General features: G+C 43.9%; 3 protein-coding genes across 3 annotated transcripts; 1 reads left to right on the top strand and 2 right to left on the bottom strand.

The window, feature by feature from the left end:
- Window positions 1–94: 94 nt before the first annotated feature.
- Window positions 95–1,469, bottom strand: LOC134813378 (NADH-quinone oxidoreductase subunit B 2-like). Its single transcript, XM_063821113.1, has 3 exons — window positions 1,279–1,469; window positions 856–1,065; window positions 95–716 (listed from the first exon to the last, which is right to left on the bottom strand). The coding sequence occupies exons 1-3, from the start codon at window positions 1,439–1,441 to the stop codon at window positions 442–444; spliced, it is 648 nt and encodes a 215-aa protein (XP_063677183.1). The 5' UTR covers window positions 1,442–1,469; the 3' UTR covers window positions 95–441.
- A 174-nt stretch (window positions 1,470–1,643) lies between these two features.
- Window positions 1,644–13,336, bottom strand: LOC134813377 (vesicle-fusing ATPase-like). Its single transcript, XM_063821112.1, has 12 exons — window positions 13,252–13,336; window positions 12,905–13,053; window positions 12,542–12,712; window positions 12,268–12,399; window positions 11,901–12,117; window positions 9,145–9,239; window positions 8,903–9,003; window positions 4,111–4,275; window positions 3,823–3,932; window positions 3,562–3,713; window positions 3,148–3,298; window positions 1,644–2,960 (listed from the first exon to the last, which is right to left on the bottom strand). Exons 1-12 carry the CDS (start codon window positions 13,334–13,336, stop codon window positions 2,272–2,274), a joined length of 2,217 nt encoding a protein of 738 aa, XP_063677182.1. The 3' UTR covers window positions 1,644–2,271.
- Window positions 9,834–11,717, top strand: LOC134812342 (protein white-like). Its single transcript, XM_063819732.1, has one exon. It carries the CDS (start codon window positions 9,879–9,881, stop codon window positions 11,715–11,717), a length of 1,839 nt encoding a protein of 612 aa, XP_063675802.1. The 5' UTR covers window positions 9,834–9,878.
- Window positions 13,337–13,381: the final 45 nt, after the last annotated feature.

The following is a 13,381-nucleotide window of genomic DNA, read 5'->3' as shown; positions in this document are numbered from 1 at the left end:
TTTTAGCCGTCTGTTTTACATTTTCAAATCGATTATGTATTTTCAATTACAAATGCAGCAACTTATGATTATGTAGACATCGATCACACATAAATATTTTGAAAATTATTTACAAAAACCAAAATTAATTGTAGTGCAACTCACATTAAATGAACATGATGTCTGGCGAAGCAAATTCTAAGTTTTTCCTTGATATTGCAGTGATTTATTGCTCAATGAACTCAATAGATAAGCCCTTAAGTTAACAAGTTAATCAAAAAGTTCAATCCTAAACTTCAACAATTTACCGGGGGTCACACTGGCATAGTGGGTCGGGCCACAGGAGACAACACTCAATATCTTACTTACTCTTTATCAGTTCATTTCAGATTTAATCTGGGTTTATTCACCTCCAAGAGCTGTACACATTTGAAATATAAATTAAAGTTCCTTCTCCATCACTTAGGCCCTCCTGTAGAAATGAAGTGTACGTCTCTCAGCCTGCACCTTCTTCTGAAGCTGCAAGAATCCGTACAGTAACGCTTCTGCAGTGGGTGGGCACCCTGGCACGTAGATATCCACAGGGACGATCCTGTCGCAACCCCTTACAACGGAGTATGAGTAGTGGTAGTAGCCCCCACCGTTAGCGCACGAGCCCATTGAGATTACCCACTTTGGTTCAGGCATCTGGTCGTAAACTCTTCGCATGGCTGGAGCCATCTTGTTGGTTAAAGTTCCTGGGAGAGATTGGAAATGAAGGCTAATTTTAAATCTGTTTAGAGTAAAAACACAAGTAATCATCTTACAAAACATTCGCTCACAATAAGGACATACACATCTTGAAAATTAAAATTATCTCAAGTTTGTGTCCCTCACCTGCTACAATGAGCACATCTGCCTGCCTAGGACTGGCTCTGAACACGATACCGAACTTGTCGAAATCGTACCGCGCAGCTGCAGAGTGCATCATCTCCACAGCGCAACAAGCCAGACCGAATGTAAGTGGCCACAAGGAGGATTTCCGGCCCCAGTTGAACAGATGATCGATACTTGTTACTGCAAACTCTCCCGCACTGTTAGCTTGAGCTGAAGTATTGAGGGATTAAACGCTAGAACAGAGGTGTGAATATTATATGATTATTATACAAGAACGAGAGTAGTTATTACACCAAATGGATGACACCTATAGTTGTTTATTGCAGAGACTGACTTCAGACAAGAATTCAGGATGTAACGAAATTGAAACTTTGTCTCGTGTTTAAATCGCAATTTAATTGTCTGTCAAATGAAAACACTCACTGGGAAGACGAGATGTGACGTTGGCAGGGTTCTCCAAATCATAGTTTCCTCTAGTTGTCCTGGCTACGCTAGAGTTGGGGTCAACGTTGGAGGGCACAGAACTCAAAGTAGAACTCAGGGATCTTAGTGCGGGAGGGAGGATTCTTCGCAAGATAACCGACATTTTTATATCATAACATGTACACTCCTGCTAAGATAACGGGGAGGCGTTAGAGTTTGTAAAATTGAAATACTTGAAACACATTTGAACTATTGTGGAACATATTGTTGATATACTTCTACAGGGGGTACCAACTTTCTTTACGGCTGCTGTGATGAATCGAAGTGGTACAGAAAACTTAATAAAATTGACTTCTAAATTATAGTTGATATTTAATCATGTCAAAATATGCATGATACAGGTTTAGAAACCTGGTAGAATCTTACAAAACAGACAATTGAAGAATGAGCATTGAATGAAATAAGTACAATATCTAAGAGATGCATATTAGTGACAATAATTGTAAACAATCAGCAACATTTAACTTCAATAAACAAATTCAATTAACTGAACAATATTCCCAAAAAACGATATCACTTGTACAACTATATTTATAAGATTTATTACGTTTTCAGAATTAACTTATATCATCATACCTCAATTATTAAAAATAAATGACGCCTATAATACAGGTAATCCAACATTTAGTGCTTGGTAGTCAGTACCAGTCCAATTTCACACTCACTAATTATTTAGTTAATATACTTTTATAGCTGAAAACCAACTCGGCAATTAGATCCAGCTAATTACCTCGCTTATTTTCTACAGATTGAAACAGGCTACAGCTAGGTACGACTTATTAGGAAATCTTACCGTTAAAATTTGGTGAAATTTATAATGAAACCCGAAAAATTGCATCGTGCGTCATGCCTCCAAACTGTTAAAGCTGCAAATATTATAATTAAAATAGGATCTTGAAAAAAAATAATACAGCATTTTGGTAAACGAGTCAGTTACAAAATACCTCCAGCCCTGTTCAATAAATTAATAAACGTTGCTTTCTTTGTATCGGAATCCCCTGCCTGTTTAGCAGTCATGCAAATATCAATCAACTTCTTGATCCCCACCCTCAAATTCACATCCTTCAGTTCATTCTTCAGATCCTCAGTCTCCTCCTTAGTGAAGACCTGTAACGTATCAATAATCTCGATCAGATTAGTAGAACTCTGAACTAACGGAACTGTCATGGTATGAGTAAAGTGTTGTCGTAGTCCGATATCTTTCAGTAGATTTGGGTTAGAAGTGGTGGCTATTATCATGAGCTTCTTCCCTCGAGGAGGGAGGTTTTTAATGAGAGTCATGATAGTCTGCACCATGGACATGTTGAATCTCATCCCTATGGGCACGTACTCTATCAGCGACTCGATCCCGTCCAAGATGACACAGCTCACTTCTGATTTGTATGCGTCAGTGAAGATCTTGTAGATAGCCCTGATTTTAGCCATGTCAGCTAGTTCGACCAACTTGCCAGGGGTTATGATCTTGGTGAATGGAAAGCCGGAGTTGATGGCTATTTTCACTGCTAGAGCAGTTTTGCCAGTGAAGTTCTCACCCTCCAGGAGGAGGGAGACCAGTGTAGTACGGTCACTGTTCGCTGCTTGTTTGCCGTACAGGTCTCCTTCTTGGAGGATCTTGGAAATACCTGAGATGGTGAGAACTTAACTCGGAGTAAAGAATTTTGCGTGTAAACTGTTAGTGTACAAATTAAATACAGTACCATAAAGTTCTCATAACGTATTGGAATAGATGCTCATATCATGAACGTCCATTGGACGTAAAATAGAGCAGCAGGACCTATTCCAGAAAGCAAAATGTTTTAAATAAATTACCTGGACTCCAAGGTATAATTCCGTAGAGCAGATAATCGTTAAGATCGTCAAGGTTGGAGCCGAAGGCTGGCTGTACATCGTGCTCCAGTGAGTGCATAAAGTGGCCTCTGTTAACTTTCAGCTGCTTATAAACCTCCTGATTTATCTCTACCTGCATGAGCAACACTTGGTTATTTGTGAAGAATTAACTTAAGAGTTATCAGTTATAGTTAGGACCGTTCGTAGTACTCAGTACTCAGTGATAGTAGAACCATTTTTGTGGTGAAAGGTCACCACTCGCCGAGAGTGTACGAATACCACTACCCGTATGAATACAATATCTTGATTAAAGTAAGAACAATACAATCAAGTTGCTTTATGTGCAGTGTGCACCTTATAATGTATTATAAAGACTACACGGACTGCACACTATACCTTGCTAGTTGCAGTAACATAAGAGTTAAGACTGCTGCTCTGCGCAGCCCGCACTAGACCCTCTATCTCCGCTCCACTGAAGTTCTTGGTCAGAGCTGCTAGCTCCTCAATGTTCACATCCGGGTCCAACCTGCCGCTCTTCTTCATTGTAGCTGACAGAAAGTGAGAGCTTAATACAGGGGGGGGGGAGTAGGGGGTTATAAAAATATTTCTGTATTTAGGGGGCCGGGTATTATGCCAGAGTTAGTATTGTGTAATTACCGGTGTGAATATGAAGGATTTCAACCCTCCCTTGTTCGCTAGGAAGGGATATCTCCATGTGTATTTCTAGACGACCAGGTCTCAACAGTGCGTCGTCTATCATGTCTTTCCTGACAAGTACACATTGTTTATAAATTCGTCAGTGTAGAGTACATAAATGTACAAATCTTATTCTTAGTTGATGTAATAACGATTCTCTATACTCAAGCTTAACATTTTACTTGAAATAACTTATATTTCACTGTTTAAAAAAATTTAAAAATGCATAATCCGTTGTAAAAAGTGAACCTGTTTGTCATGCCGATGATGAGAATGTTGTTAAGTTGTTCCACTCCGTCTATTTTACTGAGGAGCTGGTTAACAACAGTGTCGTGTACCCCTGTACCCGAGTTAGTGCTACCTCTCTGCTTACAGATGGCGTCCAACTCGTCCATTATTATCATGTGCAGACCGCTGGAATGTTTTGTGGTTACAGAGTCTATCAGCCTATCAGCCTATCAGATACATTGTCTGAACAGATTACTACATAGGGGGGGGTGTCATGTCCGTCTATGTCCGCCTATGTCCTGTCCTTTTTGGATTCTATGAGACAACGGACGTGTTTTTTGGGACATGGGCGGACACGGACGGACATTGGCGGACTCGGACGGACATAGGCGGACCCGGACGGACATAGGCGGACTCGGACGGACATTGGTGGACATTAGCGGACATTGGTGGACATAAGCGGACAAACATTTTGAGAATTTTTTGCAACTTGTATTATAATCTTGTACAAAACAAACGACTTATTAATCACACTAAAGCTATTAATAGCTTTAACTTATTATATCAAATTATATAGGGACCCAGGAAAAGGCCCCAGGAGGAGGAGGAGGACTGGGGAGGAGGAGGACTGTTGAGGACTGATGATAATAATAATAATAGGATTATGGCCACATGGCCATCTCGACAAAACTTGAAACCCAACTGCACTCTACGCTATTGCAGTTCGCACAATATTATCAAAAAGAAAAATGTTCCTATCCGGAACATTTAATGATTAATTATTTTTAGGACGTTAACATGTAGTTCTGAATTTAACAATCAAGAAACATTGATTCCTCGGTATTTAGCAATCAATGGGTTATTAGACATGAAATGTGCATATGAATCATGCTCACATGTATTTATTTTTGACATCAAGGTTTCGCTGAGATCCCAGAAGTGACCCTTTGACGATGCTCCACTCGCTATCAGTTCATTTTTATAACATTGAAGTCGAGCTTTGAATGCGTCTACTGAACTGGCTTCTTTAACCGAACTTGGTACTTTGTTCCAGTAATTGGCAACACGGTTACTGAGGACCTGATTTCCTCTTTTATCTTTTAGGATCTTGGTACCGCTACGTGATATCCTGAAAAGATCTTGTCCATAGTCCACTTTACCCGTCGTTATTTTAAAGGTTTCAATAAGATCACCCCTCATACGGCGCTCCAGTAGTGTTGTTAACTGGAGGATTCTCAGTCTCTCATCGTATGGTAGGATACCAATCCCGTCGATTATTCGTGTAAATTCTCTCTGAACGTCTTCTATCTTCTTAATAGTCCTCCAGTTTCCGTGCTCTGCTGGTAGATTCCACACTTGCACAGCGTATTCGATGTGAGGTCGAACTAGAGTTCTGTAGACATTTAGCATAACAAATTTGTTACGGCAGATCAAACTTCGTTTGATCCAGCCTATAACAGACTTTGCTTTTTTCACGGACTTATCTATATGATCACTCCAGTCCAGGTTTCTGGTAGTTAGAACTCCAAGATCCTTTTCTGCCTTCACTTGGGGGAGGCGTTCCCCATTCATGAAGTACTCGTGCATTGGATTGTTACGCCCAATATGTAGTACCTTACACTTGCCATCCTTCACATTGAATCTTAGGAGCCATTCCTTCTCCCACGCATTGAGTTTCAGTATATCATCTTGTGCAACACTGTGCTTAGCTGTGCTCGTTACTAGCTTAAGATCGTCCGCAAAGAGTGATACGAAGCTCTCAATTCCATCAGGGAGATCATTTATGAAGAGCAGGAAGAGCAGGGGGCCCAGCACGGTTCCTTGAGGGACCCCAGATGTTACAGCAAACACTCTAGAAAATGATGATCCAACCCTGACGCGAAATGTTCTTCCTGTTAGAAAGTCTTCCACGATGAGGAGGACTGAGGACGAGGAGTAGAAGGAGGACTGAGGAGGGGAGAAGGAAGAGAACTGGGGAGGATCAGGAAGACCCAGGAGGAGGACCCAGGAGGATGATGAGGAGGACTAAGGAGGATGACTCAGGAGGAGGAGGACTCAGGAGGAGGACTGAGGACGAGGAGTAGGAGGAGGACTGAGGAGGGGAGGAGGAAGAGAACTGGGGAGGATCAGGAAGACCCAGGAGGAGGACCCAGGAGGAGGACCCAGGAGGAGGAGGAGGACTGAGGAGGATGACTCAGGAGGAGGAGGACTCAGGAGGAGGACTGAGGAGGACTGAGAAGGAGGAGGACTGAAGAGTACTGAAGAGTACTGAGGAGGATGGCTGAGGAGGATGGCTGAGGAGGATGGCTGAGGAGGATGGCTGAGGAGGATGGCTGAGGAGGATGGCTGAGGAGGATGACTGAGGAGGATGACTGAGAGGGAGGAGGAGGATCAGGAAGACCCAGGAGGAGGAGGAGGAGGACCCAGAAGGAGGACCTAGGAGGAGGAGGAGGAGAACTGAGGAGGATGACTGAGGAGGAGGAGGACTCAGGAGGACTCAGGAGGACTGAGAAGGAGGAGGACTGAGGAGGATGGATGAGGAGGATGACTGAGAGGGAGGAGGAGGAGGAAGAGGAGGAAGAGGACTGAGGAGGAGAAGGACTGAGGAGGAGAAGGAGGACCCAGGAGGAGGAGGACCCAGGAGGAGGACCCAGGAAAAGGCCCCAGGAGGAGGAGGAGGACTGGGGAGGAGGAGGACTGTTGACTGTTGAGGACTGATGAGGAGAACTGAGGACGATGAGGAGGAGTAGGAGGAGGACTGAGGAGGGGAGGAGGAAGAGAACTGGGGAGGATCAGGAAGACCCAGGAGGAGGACCCAGGAGGAGGACCCAGGAGGAGGAGGAGGACTGAGGAGGATGACTCAGGAGGAGGAGGACTCAGGAGGAGGACTGAGGAGGACTGAGAAGGAGGAGGACTGAAGAGTACTGAAGAGTACTGAGGAGGATGGCTGAGGAGGATGGCTGAGGAGGATGGCTGAGGAGGATGGCTGAGGAGGATGGCTGAGGAGGATGGCTGAGGAGGATGACTGAGGAGGATGACTGAGAGGGAGGAGGAGGATCAGGAAGACCCAGGAGGAGGAGGAGGAGGACCCAGAAGGAGGACCTAGGAGGAGGAGGAGGAGAACTGAGGAGGATGACTGAGGAGGAGGAGGACTCAGGAGGACTCAGGAGGACTGAGAAGGAGGAGGACTGAGGAGGATGGATGAGGAGGATGACTGAGAGGGAGGAGGAGGAGGAAGAGGAGGAAGAGGACTGAGGAGGAGAAGGACTGAGGAGGAGAAGGAGGACCCAGGAGGAGGAGGACCCAGGAGGAGGACCCAGGAAAAGGCCCCAGGAGGAGGAGGAGGACTGGGGAGGAGGAGGACTGTTGACTGTTGAGGACTGATGAGGAGAACTGAGGACGATGAGGAGGAGTAGGAGGAGGACTGAGGAGGGGAGGAGGAAGAGGACTGGGGAGGATCAGGAAGACCCAGGAGGAGGACCCAGGAGGAGGAGGAGGAGGAGGAGGAGGACCCAGGAGGAGGAGGAGGAGGACTGAGGATGACCGAGAAGGAGGAGGACTGAGGAGTACTGAGGAGGATGGCTGAGGAGGATGGCTGAGGAGGATGACTGAGGAGGATGACTGAGAGGGAGGACGAGGAGGACTCAGGAGGAGGACTCAGGAGGAAGAGGACTCAGGAGGAGGACTTAGGAGAAATGAGAAGGAGGACTGAGGAGAACTGAGGAGGAGGAGGAGGAGGAGGACTGAATAGGAGGAGGAGAAGGAGGGGGACTGGGAAAGGACTGAGGAGTAGGAGGACTGATGAGAAGGATGAGGAGGTGGACTGAGGACCGAGGAGGAAGAGGAGGAGGATGAAGAGGAGGAGGAGGAGGACCCAGGAGGAGGAGGACTGAGGAGGAGGACTGAGGAGGATGACTGAGAGGGAAGAGGAGGAGGAGGAGGAGGAGGACTCAGGAGGAGGAGGAGGAGGATTGAGAAGGAGGAGGACTGAGGAGGAGGAGGACTGAATAGGAGGAGGAGGGGGACTGGGGGAGGACTGAGGAGGAGGATGGAGGACTGAGGATAAGGATGAGGAGGAGGACTGAGAAGGACTGAGGACTGAGGAGGAAGAGGAGGAGGATGAAGAGGAGGACCCAGGAAGAGGACCCAGGAGGAGGACTCAGGAGGAGGATGGAGGACTGAGGAGAAGGATGAGGAGGAGGACTGAGGAGTGAGGACTGAGGAGGAAGAGGAGGAGGATGAAGAGGAGGAGGACTGGGGAGGAGGACTGTTGAGGACTGATGAGGAGGACTGAGGACGAGGAGGAGGAGTAGGAGGAGGACTGAGGAGGGGAGGAGGAAGAGGACTGAGGAAGATCAGGAAGACCCAGGAGGAGGAGGAGGAAGAGTAGGAGGAGGAAGCATCTAAATGTTATTTCCATTTTGTCCGTTTTTGTCCATTTTTGTCCGTTTTTGTCCGCTCTATTTTTTGTCCGTTTTGAAAATATAGGGTACCGAACGGACAAAAAACATGATCCCCCTATAACAGCAAAAATTGAACATTTTATTTAGCAATTTAGGTGTCCATTAATGTCCGCTAATGTCCGTCTATGTCCGCCAATGTCCGCCTATGTCCGTCTATGTCCGCCTATGTCCGCCAATGTCCGCCTATGTCCGCCTATGTCCGCCTATGTCCTGTCCTTTTTGGATTCTATGAGACAAGCGGACATAGACGGACGTGACACCCCCCCCTACATACTACTATACATAGTCGGCCAGAGATATTTAGCATAAATAATGTGGTATTTGGTGTTCATTTTAACTTTTGAACGAACCTGTTAGCACCCATCTGTCTCTCCTCTGCCTCAGCCTCAGCGAACAGGGCTCTCACATTAGCCTCACTCTCACCCACCATCTTACTTAGAATCTCCGGGCCCTGGGTTTATTTGATAAATTAAACTTGGGCAGTGGTAATTAACAATTACAGGGATGACACATTAATAAAGCGTTCATGTAACTTGTAAGCCTGAAATTATTTAAAAAATGTTCATATTGGTGAAGAGCACAGATAAATTACCTGAACAATCTTAGGTTTTCTTGTGTTCAACATTTTTCCAATTTGTCTCGCCATTAGAGTTTTACCAGTTCCAGGAGGCCCGTACAGCAGAATACCTGAAGTAATTATAATAGTTAAGTGCTGTAAAACCCGTGCTTCTGATTGGTTGCGGGTAGGGAGGTAGCGTTAATTTTTTATAGAAACTCAGAAATATTCTTCACCCCTCAATCGATGGTAAGGTTTGCTAAATGAAAGGATGTTATTCCCATGGAACCACGTACATAGATCGCATGTGATTCCACATAAATAGAAATTGATAGGAGTGACCTGGAATTGTGATAGCGTCAGAGTCAAATTTGTCGCAGGTATCTCAATTTATGGGTCAGTTTAATCGTGATATTAGTCTACGCTTATTCAACCCCATCGAGTAACTTAAACCAGCTATTTAATGAACGTCTCTGATAATGCAACTAATTTCTGCATCCAGCCACCTAATATAGCGGCTGCCTAATATATTGGAGAATCATGGAACAGCAAATTCATTACTCGATAGATTTTCTTAGTTGTGATAAAGTTTCGGAATGTCTTGGGGTCCACTGAAAGACCTCGAGATGTCCAAGTTAACCGACTCAGATTCTCTCCCTAAGTATGAACAATTTGGTAAATCTGACTCAGGGTCCAGTCTGCAGGTCCCTTCAACTCGACGCAGCGGGAGACGGAGACGTAAATCATCAGTGGTCAAAGATTTCGGACAAATGTCCCTAGAGTGGGACACTATAACAGCAACGATAGAAATCATAACAAGTGTGGAGAAATGGAGATCACCCTTCTGCTGCTTCAAAAGTTCCGTAAAAGATAGGAAGACCATCCTAAACAGAGTCTCAGGAACAGCAAGGCCCGGGGAACTGTCCTTTCTGATGGGACCTAGCGGAGCCGGCAAAACAACCTTGCTGAACTGTCTGTACGGTTACAGTAAGAATGCTACTTTGAAGTGTACGGGGGACATTAGGGTCCAGGGAGCTCCTGCCAAGTACTGTATGGGTAAGATATCTGCTTATGTGGAACAGGAACCTCATCTACTGAGTTGTCTGACTGTTTGGGAACACATCTGGTTCCACGCCGCACTCCGTGCTACTGACTGCTTCGGACCTGACGATATCAAGTCTAAAGTCAATAGTGTGTTGAGAAAGGTGGGACTTCTTCACACTCAAGGAACTGTTATTGGAGTGTCTGGGAACGGGATATCTGGAGGGGAGAAGAAACGGCTGTCTTTAGCAACTGAGTTGATATCTGACCCGCCTATCCTCTTTGCTGATGAGTCCACATCAGGTCTAGATTCGTCAACAGCCCTATCCATCATCAAGCTGCTAAAATCTCTAGCAAAAGACGGCCGAACTATCATCCTCAGTATACACCAGCCCTCATCTGCCATCTTCATGATGTGTGACAGACTGACTTTGCTGAGTTACGGACAGACCGCACTTCACGGGTCCATGTCGGAGATAGCCCCATTCCTGGAGCAGATGGGGAGTCCTTGTCCCATGCACTTCAACTTGGCAGATCATCTGATGGATCTGTCCAGCGGTGAAGGTGCTTACGGGATGATAAAGTTTTACAGCAGCCAAGCCAGTAAGGGGTACCAAACAGAGGGCAAAGTCTCAAAGGCATCCAGTGTGTCATCTCTACTGGACGCTCTAGCCATGAGTGGGACAGTAGGATCAAGACAGGTAACATTCCTAGCACAGCTAAGAGCGGTAATGTGGCGGAGCGGGGTTGTAAATGCTAGACATCTCGCTTTGGGGAAAATGAGGATGTTTCAGACAATCTTCGTAGCGGGCCTGCTGAGCGTCATTTTCTTCCAAATTCCAGATAATCCTGAGACATCTGTGAGTAAGATCGGAGTTATCTGCCTGGCTATCTTGAACCATACTTGCATTGTAGGTTTTGCTGTGATGAGAGCGTTTATAGCGGACAAAGAAATCTACATGCAGGAGAAGCAGTTGAACATGTACACAGCCACTGTTCTCTTTATTAGTCAGAATCTAACGGATCTTCCTTTCACCTTGGCTCACGGCTGGATCTACTCCACTATCATCTACTGGGCTGTTGGCTTCCAAAGCTCCTTCACAAAGTATCTGATAACTTCTGCTGCTATCACTCTAAGTGATGTCTGCTCGGTGGGATACGGAATGACAATAGCGGCTCTGGCACGTGACTTTACCAGAGCTCAAGCTATAAACCTGGGGATCTTCTCTCTGATGGCTCTGTTTATTGGAAACTTCTTGAACCCTCAAACTATCCCCGCGTACCTACAAGCAGGGAGGTATTTCTGTTGGATGGCACCAGCTGTAGAGATAGCTGCTGTTACTGAGTTTAAAGATTCCTTCTTCAACTCGACTGATGAAACTTTCCATGGATTTGACAGTGGCTTGATTGTTTTGGATTTTTACGGATTTGATACGAACGATTATCTGCAGCGTGATTTGATTTGGCTTTTTGTTTTGGTGATATTTTATCGCTTGACAGCTTACAGCGTCCTTTTGATTACTTCAAGGAAATCTGGTGCTAGCAAAATTGATATCCAAAAGACTTAGATTTTAATTTTATGAGATTTGACGATTCTGATAAGAAAATGTTTTACTGGAAAGATATGTACCTATTCTACTGAAATCAGTAAATTATTATGTAAAAGTTGACTTGTTTATCGTTTAAAAATTTGTTAATGTTAAAAAAATTATATTCTGCTTATAATTAATCGAAAATAAAATATAAATTACCTTTGGCGTGCTTGATTCCCAAATCAGCGATGATGTTAGAAGGAAACAACCTGGAAGCAAAGGCTCGTCGGAAAATATCACTAAACTCATCGTTCAGACCTCCAATACCCATTTGAGCAAAGTCCCAGTTGGGATTGATTACGTTTGGACTTGATTCAGTTCCAACTGCGCTTCCCTTTAGCTGTACACCAGAGGCCTTGGCTGGCTCAAACCTTATCTGTAGTGGATTTAACTTTTAAAAGGAGCAGGCAAAATTCTAAAATTAAACGTTATGAAATTATATTTAGTGTACACTCTTCAAAATACTACATATAAAGGGATATACCCCATATAAATGAATACTTTGTTTACCAAAATACATACTAACCTCAGTGTTTTGGAAAAGGACGCCAACTTTAGCGTTCTCATCTATCTTGCTCATGTCAAGTGGCCCCTCAGTGGTGCTTATCTTAACTACGGTAAATACCAGGGTAGGGTTGTTGGTCAGAGTGAACACTAACTGTGGGGTTTAAGTGATAACCATTACAACCAACACTATAGTTTATAGTAGTAGTATACATTTAAAAATAGGTTGATAACTTTTAATTTTGAGTTTTTTTGCAATTTAAACAAAAGTTTGATAATTCAAAGTAACTATTTACTCTTTGATGAAGCTGGACAGGCTGTTCGATGTGTTTCATTGCAAATTGCTGAGCCATTTCGTCTGTGTTTAAGGGGTTCTTAGTGGCTTTAGCTTTTTGTAGGAACTCTACAGACAGTAATACCATAGAGGCTAGCTTCTTAGTGGATCTGTTCTCTATCGACACCAATACCTGTCATAGTAACATGATCACAGTTACTACAAACTTAATACTTAATATGATAATATTGAAGAAGGATTGCATAAACTATTATATATGTAAATTGGCAACTAGAATTATTAGCATGTGCTAAAAACAGATTATTTCACTAAGTACTACTAGTTAATGAATCATTTACACTGTAAGTTAGAATATGAGTAGTACCTGTTCGTCGAGAGGCACCTCCAACCATTGTCTGTCCACGAGGGTAAGTCCGAGATAGTCAAGATTAACTCTAGAACTGAGGATTACCGAGTGGATAGAGCTCGTACCATTATTTTTTGTAACGTTGATTATCGCTTTATCACTGATACCTGGAATTAGAAACTTGTTGAAAAGAACGAAGCAATTATATTATTTCTGGAATTTACGCAAAAAAATGTAAGATTTAAGCTTGAAACACCTACATTATTATAATTATACGAGGAGGATAATACTTGGTAACATGAAGCGTTATAGTTTTAAAAAGCTAAGTTAACGAAATAGGTTTCTGATATTATTTATAAATAAACCTTGCTTGTCACTGACGATAATCCTATTAGCTGTTGCGAGAGATGCTTCCGGACATTTGGTAATCTTGAAATACTTTCTACTCATACTAGAGATATAATACGTTTTATAAGGTACAGATAATTTATTCAA

The sequence above is a fragment of the Bolinopsis microptera genome, chromosome 3 (genome assembly GCF_026151205.1).
Source record: "Bolinopsis microptera isolate Bmic1 chromosome 3, MBARI_Bmic_1.0, whole genome shotgun sequence".
In the NCBI taxonomy this organism is placed as follows: Eukaryota; Metazoa; Ctenophora; class Tentaculata; order Lobata; family Bolinopsidae; genus Bolinopsis; species Bolinopsis microptera.
This window is presented reverse-complemented; position numbering and strand designations above follow the sequence as displayed.